Source organism: Podarcis melisellensis (assembly GCF_964234715.1).
Source record: "Podarcis melisellensis genome assembly, chromosome: 2".
NCBI lineage: Eukaryota > Metazoa > Chordata > Lepidosauria > Squamata > Lacertidae > Podarcis > Podarcis melisellensis.
Window position 1 is genome coordinate 27,843,654 of NC_138529.1, and position 15,481 is coordinate 27,859,134.

The 15,481-nt window shown below is 45.1% G+C and overlaps 1 protein-coding gene across 1 annotated transcript; it reads right to left on the reverse strand.

Annotated features, from left to right (window-relative positions):
* Positions 1-548: 548 nt before the first annotated feature.
* On the reverse strand, positions 549-14,381 carry PVALEF (parvalbumin like EF-hand containing). The gene is made up of 5 exons (XM_081899959.1): positions 14,299-14,381; positions 4,899-5,014; positions 4,008-4,143; positions 2,424-2,539; positions 549-1,326 (listed from the first exon to the last, which is right to left on the reverse strand). Exons 2-5 carry the CDS (start codon positions 5,002-5,004, stop codon positions 1,280-1,282), a joined length of 405 nt encoding a protein of 134 aa, XP_081756085.1. The 5' UTR covers positions 5,005-5,014; positions 14,299-14,381; the 3' UTR covers positions 549-1,279.
* Positions 14,382-15,481: the final 1,100 nt, after the last annotated feature.

Consider the following 15,481-nt stretch of genomic DNA (forward strand, 5'->3'; position numbering starts at 1 on the left):
TATACACATTTCTCTCATCCGTTCTGAGAAAGATCCCTCTGAAGTTAGCAGTGTAGGGCTGGTCCATTAGGGCAAATGGGGCAGTGCCCAGCTAAGTGCAGCCAGCCTGCCTTCTTACAACCAGCCCAGGAGTGACAATGGCAATCTGCTTTCTTTTTCTTAGTCTCAGTGTTGCCCTCAGCAGGGAGGAACCTGAGGCCTCCTCCTGTAGGCCTCTCTGCCTTCCGCCCCAACAAGCCTCAATTCAGACACCACTGGAAGTGATAATGTGACTTTGGGAAGAAATCCTAGCCTAATTGGCACATAAAAAGCACCTGGGTTCAGCAGTGTGGGCAGCAGCAGGTGTTCAGCTGATGATGAGGCCTACTGCTATTTGCCCAGGGAAGCAGAACCCTTCCTCACAGGACAGAGACCCAGTTTGTGGAGGTTTGCAGATCTGCCACTAGCTTTCCTTCTTTCCCGTCCTGTCCCCCCCCCCCCCAAGACCCCAATGAGGGTGAAACAAAAGCAAAGAGTCAAGACAAAGGAGGACGCAGTAGCCGCTGAGCTAAAACAGAAGGCTTTTATTTGCCTTGGACAGGAAAGGACAAAAGTAGCATTTTCCTTTGGCGCAAAACCCACTAGGCTCTTAATGGTTCCTAATTGGAAAGCTAGCAGGAAGGTCCAGGGAGAGAAAATATCGCGTCAGGATTTGGGCAGGCTGCGAAACACGCGCAAGCATTTCCGGTTCGCTTTCAGTCCTGTTGTCCAAAAACGCAGGCAAACCGTTCTCCTTTCCCCACCAAAAGCAGTCAGTCTACTACCAGGCAAAGTGGGGAGCAGCTAGGCCAAAGCTAAATTTGATGAACACAGACCAAAGGATGGCTTGCGACAAAGGAGGAAGCACGTGCCTCTTAACCATAATCACCCTTTAAGAGTTTGGAGAGCTGGTCTCGCTCCGTCGCCATAGTTGGAGTCTGCCACTGCCGGGCCAGGTGAGATATAATCGCTCTAGGGCAGGTAGCCTGGGCTTGGAAAGAAACCTATTCAAGGGCTGGGTAGCATTTTGTGACTAACAGGCTGGTTTTCCAGTTTGGAGAGAGAGGCCTCTCTCAGCACACCCTGAGAGCAAGCTGCAGATTCCCCACGCACCTACCCACCGCACCCTGCAAAAATATTAATAATAAGGAGAGATCTTTCAAAAAGTGCAACATGATCATAGACAGGTAAGTTCCATCATCCCACCCCCAGCACAGCATTCTTGCGTAGGGAAACGGGAGGCCGTTCTTCTTGGTCTTTTCTACTTTTTCTTTGGAACCTTTTCCTTTGTGACCATATCGGAAAACTCTGCAATAGAAACAGGCAGATGAAGTAGGTAGGTTTAGTGTCTGAGATGGGGGCTGCATTTAAGGCAGTTATTCGTTAACTTTTTGCCTTCCCATTAAAAAAAAAAAGTATTAATAAGCCAGTTCATAAATTTTGGGGACCACCACCAGTTCTACAGACAGAGTCCAACTGCATGAGCAGCTGAATATTATTAATGCCCTGGGCCCCTCTGGGAGAAAGGGCAGGATATATATTGAATTGATTTATTAACTAGTTCAGTGTTGGTGAGCAGACATCACTTGAGGGGAAACTCAAACTAGGGGCTTATTTATCTCTGCTTACCGTTCTTCTCCTTCCTGGCGTGGTCTGCTATTTAAAGCTCCATGTCTGAGCACACACCCACCCACCTTTTTTTTCTTTTTGCTCTGGAGCTTTCCCTGCAAAAACCTGCTCTTTAAAGCTCAATCGGAGCAAATATCAATCCATGGAAAACCTGAATTGACACTGAGCACTAAAGCGCAGACCTGGAAAGAGCAGGGTAAAAGGTAAGTGTGGGTAAGCCCTAGCCTAGGAGATGTAAAAAGGGTAATGGTTGGGAGACAGGCAATGTATTTGACCTTTATTGCTTACCAAAGTGCCCATCAAAAGTGGCCACAGTCTAGGCTTTTCTAACACTCTTTTTTAAAATGCTTTATTAGTTTTAAAAACAAAACAAGTACAAAACAAGACACTACACAACAATCAACAAAAGGCAGTCCAAAACGAACACTGCCTATTTCTAGGCTTCTCACTTCCCACCTGTTCCAGGGCCACTTGTCCCAACAGTATTCCCTGGCAGTTTACATAACTTCGCCACGATTATCTTCTGAGTACCTGGTTCTATGATGTCCTTCGGATCAGCTCCAGATGTGGTGATCGAATCTCAGCAGGAGCTCTTCTGCCACATTTTGCATTTGCTTAGGCTTACATGCCTTTCCCCTTACAGTATTGGATACAGGGAACTGGGCAGATAGACCCATCCAGTTCTAAATAGGACTAGGTGCCCTCTGCTTCTGAGCCCCCAGTGCTGTATACCCCAGAGATGCCACCATCACTGCCATGATACATTCTCTGCCCACCTTCAAAATCAATCCGGCCATCCCCATCTGTGTCAGCTGCTTGGATAATGGCTTCAGCCTCTTCATCTGATAAGGGCACCACTGGCATATTGCTGGGCACTGTTTGTAAGATGTACCTAAGGGCAGGAGGGAAAAGCTGAGCCTCAGAGAGTGGAAGCATGTGGTTCTGCGATTACTCTTCAGTCAGTAGCAGAGCCAGTATCACAAATGCATTGCAGGTGGTTGGACCAGATAACCCTTGGGATCTCTTCCAGGGCTACAAATCTAAGGTTCTATGAATTGGAGCTTCTTGTTTTGCAAGATATTCTAGCTCAGGGATGGGGAACTTGGGGCTCCATCAGCCCCATAACTAATGGTAAGGGATGATGTGAGCTGTTGTCCCAACACCAGTTGTTCGGCCACAGGTTCCCTGTTCCTGTTCCAGGCTATACAGTAGGCTTGTTTTTCCACATCTCATGTAGCAGAGACATCTGCTCTTCTGGGACATCTCTTTTCTCCTGCTTTGGGATACAGGATTGCAGCAAGAAAAGAAAGGGGGAGAGGGGGAAGCTGAATTGCTGACAGACCTGGATGCCTATAGTTAAGCATGCAGGATGTGTCTTAATCGTCTTAGCCAAGGTTATCAAGTGCAATAGAGAACAGAGTTTGTCATTATTATAGATAGAAGTGGGTTTTGGCAGTGCAGCCTGACATGCCAGGATGATAAGAGTAGCGAGCCCAAATGTTTTCTGCAATAATGATTTCAGACAGGGCTCTCCAAACACATGGGGTGAGGATTGACCGGGTAACGTATCCCAGTTCTCTCTGAACAGAACTGGCCCTCTTGAGTCCAAGAAAAATGACAGACAAGCAGCAGGTGGGTTGCCACAGGGAGGGTAATTTGACACCCAAAAGTGTGCCAAAAGGAGTGTAACCTGTGGGAAAGCATTGGTCACAAGTATGTATTTTTTCAGTGCTGGGTCTCATCAGTTCACATATCTATCCTGGCTAAGGCTGGGCGATAGATGGTTCAAAATTGGTTTGAAGCCTGTATTGTGATATTGGTTTCATAATTTTTGACCTGGCAATATATCACAAATCACGATGTGTGTGTGTGTGTGCGCGCACACATGTGCTATGCAAAAATCACAATGTGGGGAAAACTGTGCAGCCCACCAGTGCCTCTACATAGCTCCATCCTTATTTCACACATTGTGATATACTGGTATATTTTGATGTTTAGCTGGTGATAGATCACAATGTCGAAAACCAGATATTGCCCGGCCCTAATCCTGGCAACTGAGGGGCATTTGGTTCCCAAACCAACACTTAAATGTCTCAGACAAGCCCAGCTACCTGAGATCCTTTTTAGCTTCGAGTCTGAAAAAAGGTACGGTAATCCATAGAGATTAAATAACCTTCCAAAAATTATGTGTATGTAGAAATTCTTCTGTGTTGTAAGAAGAATGAATGAATGGGTGATACCCAATGCTGTCCTGAATGAATGGGTGATTTCAATATACTCTCGGTTTGACCAATGTTGGGTGTCGTCCCAGGTTGACTCCTCCTGGTACTTGACAACACTTCACATCAGAGGTTTCTTACTTTATTTCATTCCACTCAATGAATCCACTCCCGTCCTTGTCAAGCACTTGGAAGGCCTTTCGCAAGTGTATCTCCCGGTCGTCTGATGTCAGAAACTGCCGCATATATTCAAAGAACTTGGCGTAGTTGAATGAAGCTGCAACAGATTAGGTGGCTTTTAATTCAAAAACTGCTTTGTTACAGTGAGGTGGATTTTGGGAGCTGAAGGACTTTACAGAAGTGAGGTGAGCAAGCTCTGACTTCCCATACAAAGCGCAGCTACCCAGACCTCCAAAATGGGGCCCCAAGTTTTCTTGGGTGGCAGCTTGAGCCAGGAGCAAATAAAAGGAAAATAACCTGTAGACACTGAACCCAAGATCTACATATATTTAGAAGTATGGTTCATGCTAATGATGATCTCTTGTAGATTAGTTAATCCCCTGTTATACTCATTAATCTGTTGGCCACCCTTTGAGTTCAGGTTTCTGAGGAGTGTTATTCTAATCTTTTTCAGGCCAAAGGTTGCACTGACCTCTGAGGACTATGTGTCAAGGTGGGCATGGCTGAAATGAAAAGGTGGGTGTGGTCAATTAAAAGAAGCACATTTTGGGGATCTGGAGGGTTACAAAAGCCATTCAGCACCATAGTGAGGTACCTACGAGAGAGGTATAGGCACACACAATATTTTTAAAAATCTATCACATTGGGTGGCCTATGGGAACAGTCAGTATATATTTTTTGAAATAATTGGGGGGGCACAGAAAAATCCGGGGAGGGACTGTATGCAACCTTTGGGTTATGTGTTTGAAGGTCAGTGTAAGGGACTGAGGAGCGCTTGTTGCTCCAGATGAGCTAATCTAAACATCTGTTGCAGATGTGCACCGTGGCTTGCACCCATAATCTGTTCCTTACCATGATGCCTCATGTCTGAAGGCAGCAGGTCAATATCCTTGTCAGACAGGGATGCCCCCATGGCCAAGGCCATCTTCTTGACTTGGCAAGTAAAATCGTCCGCCATACCGTTGTTGCTACAAAAGAAATGGAGTGCGGGTGTAAGGTGATGCAGTTGTATCGCACATAACGCATCAGCAACGCTAGTCTGACTTGAGTGTTCCCCCTTGTCTCATCACAACCTCCTCCAAGCAACTTCTCTGCAGAGAAGGGGGCAGCAGGTAGAGAAGAGGAAGAAGCCCAACAAATCCCAGCAACTCAAAAGCAGCAGGTGAATCTTAGGAACTGCTTCAAAGCAGTGTTTATGAAGCACATTCCACTGTGGAAAGTGCTTCACATAAATATCTCTGCAATCCTTACGACAGCCCTATAAGATGAGCATGCTTAATACTTGTACGGTACTTTCAAACGTTCAAAGCACTTCATGTGCATTACTGAGTTGCTGTTCCTTGCAATAACCCTGCAAGATAAGTCAGCATTATTGCAGGTGGGGCGAGGGAACTGAGGACCAGAGTGACTCCTTCTCCTCATGGCGGGTGAGACAGTTAAACTAGGTGCTTTGTGATTTGTACTGCCGCCACCGCTGGTCTCTTGTACTCTTCCTTGGGCTTTTCCTCGAGGAAGGCCCATGGCTCAGTGTTCCAATCCACACCATATCCAAGTAGGACTGGGAGAGTCTTCTGTCTGAAACTCTGGGGAGTCATTGCCAATTGCAGGCCTGAGCTAGATGCCCCGATTGTCCTACTCAGAATAAGGCTGCTTCCTTTGCTCCTCTCTATATGCTACAGTGGTAACTCGGGTTACAGACACTTCAGGTTACAGACGCTTCAGGTTACAGACGCTTCAGGTTACAGACGCTTCAGGTAACAGACGCTTCAGGTTACAGACACTTCAGGTTACAGACTCCACTAACCCAGAAATTGTACTGTACCTCGGGTTAAGAACTTTGCTTCAGGATGAGAACAGAAATTGTGCAGCGGCAGCGGGAGGCCCCATTAGCTAAAGTGGTGCTTCGGGTTAAGAACAGTTTCAGGTTAAGAACGGACCTCCGGAACGAATTAAGTTCTTAACCCGAGGTACCACTGTATTTTTTATTTACTCCACGGAAGTCTATCTTGCATTTGCTTCTGAAACAAGTTAACCAGTAAAGCTATCATGAAGTGGTTTTTTAAAAAACAACAACAACAACATAAAACTTAAGAATACTTTTTAGGATGTTCAATCTTATAATGGAACCAACTACGTATACTAATCTAGGGTTGTTGCAGGGTTATCTGGTTCAGAAATGAGGGGTGGTACTGGTGAACAGCAGGGCCCAAGGGCAATTCGATTTCCTCTTGTGTGCAAAAGCCAAGACTCATCTTCCTCCACTCACACCCTTTGTTGAGGGTGAAGGAAGACATAATGGTTTTTTTTCAAGAGCAACACTCTCTTGGCATTCTTCCCAGTTGTATCTTTCCTTTCCTCTGCTCTGTCAAACTCCTTGATTTTTTTTTTAAAGTTCTGCAACTTTACAAGAAAGCCAACTATGCAATGCACTGATTTCCCCCCCCACCCGACATTATTATATTACCAATAAATCTCTCCCCCACCAGCAATCCCCAGAGTAATTTTGCACTCTTTCCTTTCTAAAATTAATGTGGTGGTGAACAGACAAATAAAGGCATGAATGGTCATGCAGAACACAGTTGTTTCTTAAAGGCTTGTAGCTCCTCTGGCAAATGAGTGGGGGATGAGGTACAAATTAATGGACGAGTCAGCATTCAGCTTGCTAGCATGCAGGGTCAGCCCAATACGTTTTGGCACCTGAGGCGAACCACAAAATGGGAAGAAGGGGTGAGGGAAGAAGTGCATCAGGAACAAAGGGAGGGGGTCAAATCAGATGGCTGAAGTGGGAATCAGAGGCCAATTGCGGTTGGGAAAGGTGCCTGCCCTAAATCACACCAGGATGGTGCAGCTCCACCCCAGAAGGCAGCCTCCACCATTGCTTCTCTAGGGGTGGGAGGAGACCAGCAATGCCTCCTTATTTGCCAAGAGGTTGCTGTAGAGGTGGCAAGAGGGGGCTGCTGAGGAAGAGTCGGATCTGATCTCCAAGGAATGTGCCGCAGCCATTGCTGTGACTGCGACTGCAGCAGTACCAGCACCAGCATTCCTTGGAGGCCAGATATGTTGTCCCTGTGGATCCTGCCACCTGAGGCAGTCGCCTCACCTTGTCTCATGGGTGGGCCATCCCTGCTAGTACAGTGGTACCTCGGGTTACATATGCTTCAGGTTACATATGCTTCAGGTTACAGACTCCCCTGACCCAGAAACCAGACCCTGTAACCAGAAGCATACGCTTCAGGTTACAGACCCCGCTAACCCAGAAATAGTATTTTGGGTTGATAACTTTGCTTCAGGATGAGAACAGAAATTGTGCTCTGGCGGCACAGCAGCAGCGGGAGGCCCATTAGCTAAAGTAGTGCTTCAGGTTAGGAACAGTTTCAGGTTAAGCATGGACCTCCGGAACGAATTAAGTACTTAACCTGAGGTACCACTGTATGTTTAACAATAATAATAATAATAATAGCAGTAGTAATAATAATAATTTATACCCCGCCCTCCCCAGCCAAAACCAGACTCAGAGCGGCTAACATCAAATGTTTAACACATTAACATAAAATCAGACAATCAATTAAAATACCTCCTAAAATCAAATCAGGATCGGAATAAAATACAATCTGATGACAACCTGCAGATTAGGGTTGGGGACCTTAAATGCTCACCAGGCCCAACTGTGGACACTTAGGTTTTGAAGCCAGGATCACCCTACAGCTAAGGAAGGGTGGCCACCTGTGCATCACGGAAAAAAGGAAAATGCATCACCAAAAAAGAGGACACTTACTTGCATAAAATTTGCATGAACTGATATAGGTCCAAAGCTAGGAATAATCACCACAATTTAAATAGAAACACAATATATGTCACTATAGAGGTGAAGACTGTGAGGGGTGGCCTATGTGCTTGCTCAGTCTGCAGTCCAGTTCTATCTTGCTCTACCTTCTTTATCTTTGAATTGGATTTGGATGGGACAGCCCTTCAAATATAGTACTCCTTTAAAAAGGGGACTGCCCCCATGAGGAAGAACACACAGCCACCCTGTAACTGAGAGAGACAGGGCCAGCCCTGTCATTTGGCAGAGTAAGGCTACTGCCTCAGGCAGCAGATGCTGTGGGTGGAGAGTTGACAGAGCTGTGGCCAACACATGGCTAGGCTTGCACTCGTTAAGCTAGTCTACTGCCCTCCAGGACAGTGGTCAAACTCTGTCTCATCACCCCGGCTGAAGTATTTGTCAACTGCCCGCTTCTTCGACTTTTGTACATGGGATGTGGGAGGCGCCATTTTGTCCTTAGGCTACAAAATTCCTAAGGTCAGCCCTGCTGAGGAGATGCCATGAGCAGTTGTTTTATATTAATTTTTTTGTTCCTCCTAAGATATATGGCTTCTAGATTCTGTGGGAGAGGGGCTGAACCCTGAAGAATCAAAATTTTAATAATGTACACACTGACTAGATTTTTAAAAGGGCACACACACCCAAAATCCATCCAAGGCCGAAGAGAACATAAATTTACTAGGGAAAGATGCAACTCCGCTGCCCCCCCACCCTACCAGTACTTTCCCTGGTAAATAGGGACAATGGAGCATATGTAGATTGCATGATTATTAAAAGCGAGATGTTATTCGCTGCCACACAGAGAAGGGGAAAGAGCCTCCGGATTAATTTGCAGCTGCATGGATATTCTGTAGAATATTCAGGAAAGGCTGCTTCTGTGGGGAAGAACAAACAGGCAACTGAATGCATCATTTAGAGGAGTTGAGTGATTGCTGTCATTGTCAGCTTTGATGGAAAGTCTGGACGAGCATATGCCAGGGATGATTAAGGATTGCCATTAATTGCCTCAAGGCTTGTGCTAGACAACATCTTTAGGAACTCATTCAGAACTGCTCCTCCACTCTTAAGACAAGCCACTGTGTCTACTGGTTCATACTGCCTTTCAAGAAGAGGGACGTGTAGCATCTTCCCTCCATCTCTGAATCTGCTTGCCTTCACAGAGGTGAATCTTGGGTGATATAGTCATGTGTGTGTGTGTCTGGATTCAGCCCCACATGGTGGAGTCATGCTATTTACCGAGATTATCTCCCGTTTAATCCAAGGGAAGGAAGCTTTCAATTGCCTGCTAAAACCACAGGCAGATTTCAAATTCCAGTAAATCCTGTTGCACTGAGCTAGCTGCTCATCTTGCCAATCAAGCTGACTGGGCTCAGCCTCTTTGGCTCTTTCCCCCTCGCTGGCGGCCAAGCGTCTGCTAGACGAGCTTAACTCCTGGGTGAGTCACCCTCACTTCCCAAACTCTGCAGTGCACACTTCATTTAACAACAACAACAGAACGCCACTGCAAAATGCTGGATTACAAAGGAACATGAGTGGATCAAAAAGGGAGGCTGGTGGTACATTTTTTTTTTGATAAGGAGATGAAAGACAAAGCTGGCTCCCACTCTCAGTAGCAAGGAAAAAGGAAACCCGAGGGCCCGATCCTGAGGGTGTGGTCTTTTCTCCATTAGGAAATGATGAGTGAGGTTTGTCTGTAGACTGTGGAAGTGTTGACATTCGATTATGCATAATGTGGGCTGCTGTGATGCAGGAGCTTATAAAAGCAACGTTTGCATCCCATGATAAGAAAGCAGGCCTAGGTAGAAAGGCAATCCCTGCTCCCCACCCCACCCATTCTTCTTCCAGCTGAATCTGGGGGGGGGGCATTCTGGCACGTCTCTGGCAGGTTCTCCAGAGGGCAGATAAAATTGCATGCAGCTCACGAGCTGCCAGTTGGCCACACTATCCCAGAATCACTGTCACTTGGTATACATGAAAGCATATCGGATAAACCAGGCTGTAAGCGTTAGGAAAAACACTGAGTGTTCCTTTTTGGGTTAGATCAAGGGTGGCCAACGTGGGCTCCAACTCCCTTCAGCCCCAGCCAGAATGCCAGTAGCTCAGGGAAGATAGGAGTTGCAGTCTAGAAAGATTTAGTATGTAAAAGATATGCAGACTAACGTTAGTTCCCGGCTAAGTGCTGTTCAATGTAGAGAAAGATTGTTGCCTTTGCTGACCCGTGCTGCAAAGGTTTAATCAAGGCCACATTTCAAATTCACACCTACAGTGAACTGTTGCATCCCATAGGAGAAGTTAATATTCTGGATGAATGCATCTGCAGGCAAATCAGCCGTGCCAACACCAGTTGCCAGTTGCACTCCTAGCGTGGCCTCATGGTCGCTGAGTTTGATATGACCTAGGAATTCATTGGGTCGAAATTGTTTTACATATATATTCCACCAAGTTCTTCAAAGTAAAAGCTATCATTCAGCTTTGCTGAAATACTGTGGAGGTTTTTAAAATACTGCTAGGGCACAAATGGAGCTAGACCTAGCTGTGAGCATCTTGAAAAACGGGATTGGAGCAGTGTGTTAGAGGGTTCCTGTTCTTAGCTGGATGAGAAATAGACTTTCATACAGTGTGGCTTCAGGTGTGAGAAGGCTGCAAATCAGTGACCTGAGAGGGCAACCAGGCTAGATTGGGGTGAAATGTTGCAAGCCTAGATCAGTCATGTGCTGACACATGAAGAACCTTAAGGTGTCCACACCCTGATGTGATCATTTTGTTTCCTAACAATCTTTCCCACCAAGGTGGGCCTCTCTGTGAAACCTGTTGCGTGCAAAGATTGCCTAACCGTAGCTGTCAACCTTCCCTTTTTTTTGGTGGGAAATTCCTTTATTCCAGTGCCATTTCCTGCTGCTATCCTGAATGTTTAGATATCCCGTAGACTGTCCCCGGGACAGGTGAGGCTGCTGATCCCTTATTTTCAAATCTGAAAGTTGACAGCTATGTGCCTAACCTGTCCCAATCCCCAAAAAATGCAGTGCTCCATGACAGTGATATAACTGGAGATTAGCAGAGCAAACAAACAGTTGCCTGTACTATTGTCCTTCAACAGGCTCTGTCGTAGCTCGTCTTTCCCAGTATTAGCACTCTCCTGATGAAACTGAATGCAGCTGAAACCAAAACGTAGTCCTTTCCTGAAGCTAGGGAAGCAGTGCATTGTGCTTCATGAGCCTGAACTTCTAGGAAATACACATAAGTGTGCAATTGGACAATTCTTGCCTAGCAGCCAGTTGTGTAGGCCTCAGACCTCCTCAAGATTTTCTACTTCCTTGCCTCACTTGGGTGACAACAATTTGAAGGCCTGTCCTGACCCCACTTAGTCCTCCACACTTTCCTCTTTAAACTCTACGACATATATCCTGACACCCACTCTTCCATATTACTGTAGTGGGAGACTTGTTTATTTCTGTGGCTTGGCTGGGACTCTGAAGAAAGCTCCCCCTCTTGTGCTCGTCTTGACCCTTCCATTGCCTCCTCTAAGGGACTCTTATATTCGCAAGGCAATGTCTTGTGATGTGAACTAGTTCTAGGATTACACACACAGTCTAAATAACTCAGCTTTCCCAATGGACTCCCCATGTTTTGTCGGACTCTGCCTGCCAAGAGTTTATTTAGGAAAGGACAAGGCAGTTCTTCTCCCATGACTTTTGAGCATTCAGGGAGATCAGCCATTTTCATATGAGGTAACTAACTCAGAGACTGTTTTGCTGTTCACAGAACAGAATAGTGAAGCAATCCATTTGGACATGTGAAGGCATGGTAAGGGGATGCTGGTGTGATCCCAGTATTTGGACAAAAATATATTCACTAGTGCTGGTTGCCAAGCCATCTGGCACTGTGGAGGTGTCATTCCATAATATTGCCCATGGATACTCCCGGATGCTGAAAGACCCTCTGTAGGCGTTGTACTTTCTCACCTCTTCTGGAGACATGTCTGGACTACCCTCTTATTTTACTACCCCTCTGGGATTTAAAGGCTCAAGTGTCATTTGCAAAAAGTGCCATGACATGGGGGCCCTCTTGTCTAAAGTAGAAAAGGGGCTTGCTGTATTTGTGTCTTTGATGTTCCACCAGCTCCTTGGTCTATTTGCATCTTTGAAGCCCTCTGCCTTCACGAAACATTTTCTTAACTACAGTATCTCTAGCGTTTGAGAGTTGGACTTTTCCAACACTGACATTTTGCAAATCATCTCTCCTCAAGTTCTTTCAGAGGCAGCATTTAAATGTCTTCCCCCCATAAAAATAAAACTGCATTTTCCACCCCCTCACCGGCTCTAATTTATTCTATGTCTTAATTTAAAAGGCTGCACTTAGCAAACTGTTGGCACCAAATAACTGCACAGAAGTTGTAGTAGCAGCAAGAGCAGGCTTGTGCATTGGAGTCCTGAGTAGGCAAGGGGGAGTAATTCAATTCAGTTTGCATTTAAAGCCGAATCTATCAGATTTGCACTTTCTAAAACCACAGGGGAGCAAAAGCCTATTCGAATTTTGTGATGAAGCTCTCCAACCAAACAATGTTTACAAAAAACCATAGATTGCAGACCCTCCAAGTGTCCCTATTTTCCAGAGACATTCCTGATTTAGAGAAGCCATCTCGGTTTCTGATTTGATTCCAGAATTTCCCACTTTTCCTTAGGATGTTTCTGTTTTCATCGGATAAATGTTGGAGGGTATGAGATTGGAGACAAATGTGCAAACAAGGGAATACATTGGTGATGGTAACATACAAAAATGCTTTGTAGTAGGAGGAATTGCCTGCAAAAATGTGTAGGTTGGTCAAAACTGCATACAAACATGTTTATCAGAAGAAATTCACCCAAAATTGTTGAAGAATTTTCATGAGGACTTTTAAAAATAAAATTTGCAGGTTGCTGTAGAAATGTGGAGAACTGAATCCAAGACTGGGAAAAGGAGAAACAGAGATCTGAAATGGGCAGATTGTTCCATCTCCAGTCCTGAGCATGTGGGTGTAGTCAAAGCATCACACACACAGGCCTTGTTTAAGGGTCACATTTAGCCATCATTAGTGGCTTACATTACAGGTAAAAAAGGGTAAAGTTCCCCTGACCGTTAAGTCCGGTTGTGGATGACTCTGGGGTTGCCGTGCTCATCTCGCTTTACTGGCTGAGGGAGCCGGCGTTTGTCCGCAGACAGCTTCCGGGTCATGTGGCCAGCATAACTAAGCCACTTCTGGCAAAACCAGAGTAGCGCATGGAAATGCTGTTTACCTTACCGCCAGAGCGGTACCTATTTATCTACTTGCACTTTGATGTGCTTTTAAACTGCTAGGTTGGCAGGAGCAGGGACTGAACAACATAGCTAATGGCTTTATTCCTCCCCTAGCAGCAGCAACAAAGAATGACCCTTGACTTAGCAGATAGGTAGCCGTGTTGGTCTGCCATAGTCAAAACAAAATAAAAAAATTCCTTCCAGTAGCACCTTAAAGACCAACTAAGTTAGTTCTTGGTATGAGCTTTCGTGTGCATGCACACTGAGCTCATACCAAGAACTAACTTAGTTGGTCTTTAAGGTGCTACTGGAAGGAATTTTTTTATTTTGTTTTGACCTTGACTTAGCACTACATCCAAACTATGGATTGTGGTTTCTCATCTGAATTCAAAGTTTGTTCTTGGCTTCCCAGTCAGGGTTTAACTGAGCAAAACAAACCACAATATATATATCAGACATAACACTACACCAAGGTCCATGGCCTGTTGCATCCCACTCTTATGCTAGAGGAACAGCAACCCAGGAGCCATCTCCTAATTCACAGTATGCCATTAATCAGGGTATAGCATGAAGAGCCAACTGGCTCCCACTTTTCAAAATCCCCTCCTTCACAAACAAACAAACACGCAAACATCAGTATGCATCTTCCTTTACCTTTTTTAAATATATAACTTGGCTATCCTTTCCACAGCAATACCACCACCAATTCCTTTATTGCAACTTTCAGTCGGTGGTTTCAGCACCTGTTGCCTGAAATACCATGGGATGTTAGCTTTTCAATGTGTTGGTTTTCCATAGCCATCCGACCTATGCTGTGCACCACAGGTGTTCCATGTGAGCCAGGGTCACTGATTTGATTAAATGCCAACAACCTTTTTGGTTCATAGAACATCCCTTCAACAAAGCTAGTATTCCTAACCAGTTTACTAAGCTCTCAAACTATTCTAGCTCTCAGAACTGGATTGTTTGACTGCCTCCACTAGTTCCATTCTTTCCCTCTTTCACTAATCACAGGGATTTTCTGAGTGTGACTCTTAATGCTCTTGAAAAAAACGTAGCAGTTTTTCCTCTAACTGTCCCCTCCCTCTGACTACTATATTAATACATTAGCTTGCCTCTCTCTAGGCATTGACTATATCCACAGCAAGCACTTACCTCCCGCAGAATTTCCTCAGGCTGTGTCTTGGAGGGTCCTTTTTGGAAAGCTAAAACCACCTCCCTGGCTTTTATAAGGCCAGGTCCCTTTGCTCAGCTTTGCTATTTATGGCTAGATGCACCTGTCAGGGATGCATCCTGCAATTCTCCTGGGCCCTTTCAAGACGCCAATGGGTCATCTTCCGGGGTTGCATGGTATTATCAATTGCCACTGGCAACTGGATGCTCGGCATCAGATATCATATTGGCCAAAGCGAAGATCTGCGGAGTATGCTCCCCACCAGACAAACAAACAAACAAACAAACAAACAAACAGGCAAACAAGTTTACCATTATGCAGCAGAAACCAGTCCTTTCCCATGAAATGGGCTGGAATGACGAGGATCATGCTCTGCCATATTGTCAGTTCCTGTTCCCAGCATTTCCCCCAGATTAAAATAAGAGCAAAAGCAAGTTTAATTTGAAACACATTAACTGAATTAACAACTCCCATTTATGAATGTGTACCCCATCTTTCCATCCAAAGTTTCTCAACATGGCTAACACTATAAAGTATCAAACAAAATTTAAAACATATAGACATGCTAGATGCACTCATTGTTGGCTACTACAGAAGGGGCTAGGGGGGTATTGTTTTCCTTCTTGTTGAATCTTATGGTCCTGTATATATCTGAAAGATTAATAAAATATGTTGTTGTTTTTTAAATGTGAAGAGGCAAAACAAGCAAACGACACAGCAGCAGCAACAACAAAAACCACTCTCAGGGAGCCCCTTGTTGCTGTGCTATGATGGCCTCCACCACCTTACACCAAACAATAGTGAGTATATAAGGTACAGTAGCAGTAATTTGTTAAAAACAGCTGCAACAAACATTTTAAAAAATGGAAGCTGCAATAATGTCTAAGAAAGGGTTATCTTGCATTCTTGTTTTCTGAGTTGGGGTAGAGGATCATAGGTGATGTTTTCTGTCCACCTCTCGCACCCACCCAGTGAGACCTTGAATGAGTCCTCTCACATGTACATTCAACACCCACACCATATCAGATGCTACGTACAGAACTTCCACAGAGCTTATAAATGCAATATCCTTTGGCAGAGGCAATTCACATATTTACCTTCGAGTGACAAAATCATTGATTGATGGATGATACATACTTAGAGATGCATCCACATGTGTGAACT

Coding starts and splice junctions, on each gene's coding strand:
- PVALEF (XM_081899959.1), bottom strand. CDS start 5,004: ATGGCGGACGATTTTACTTGCCAAGTCAAGAAGATGGCCTTGGCCATG. Junction 4,144..4,898: donor TTCAGACATGAGGCATCATG/GTAAGGAACAGA, acceptor AATCTGTTGCAG/CTTCATTCAACTACGCCAAG. Junction 2,540..4,007: donor ATTGAGTGGAATGAAATAAA/GTAAGAAACCTC, acceptor TCCTGCCCTTAG/GTACATCTTACAAACAGTGC.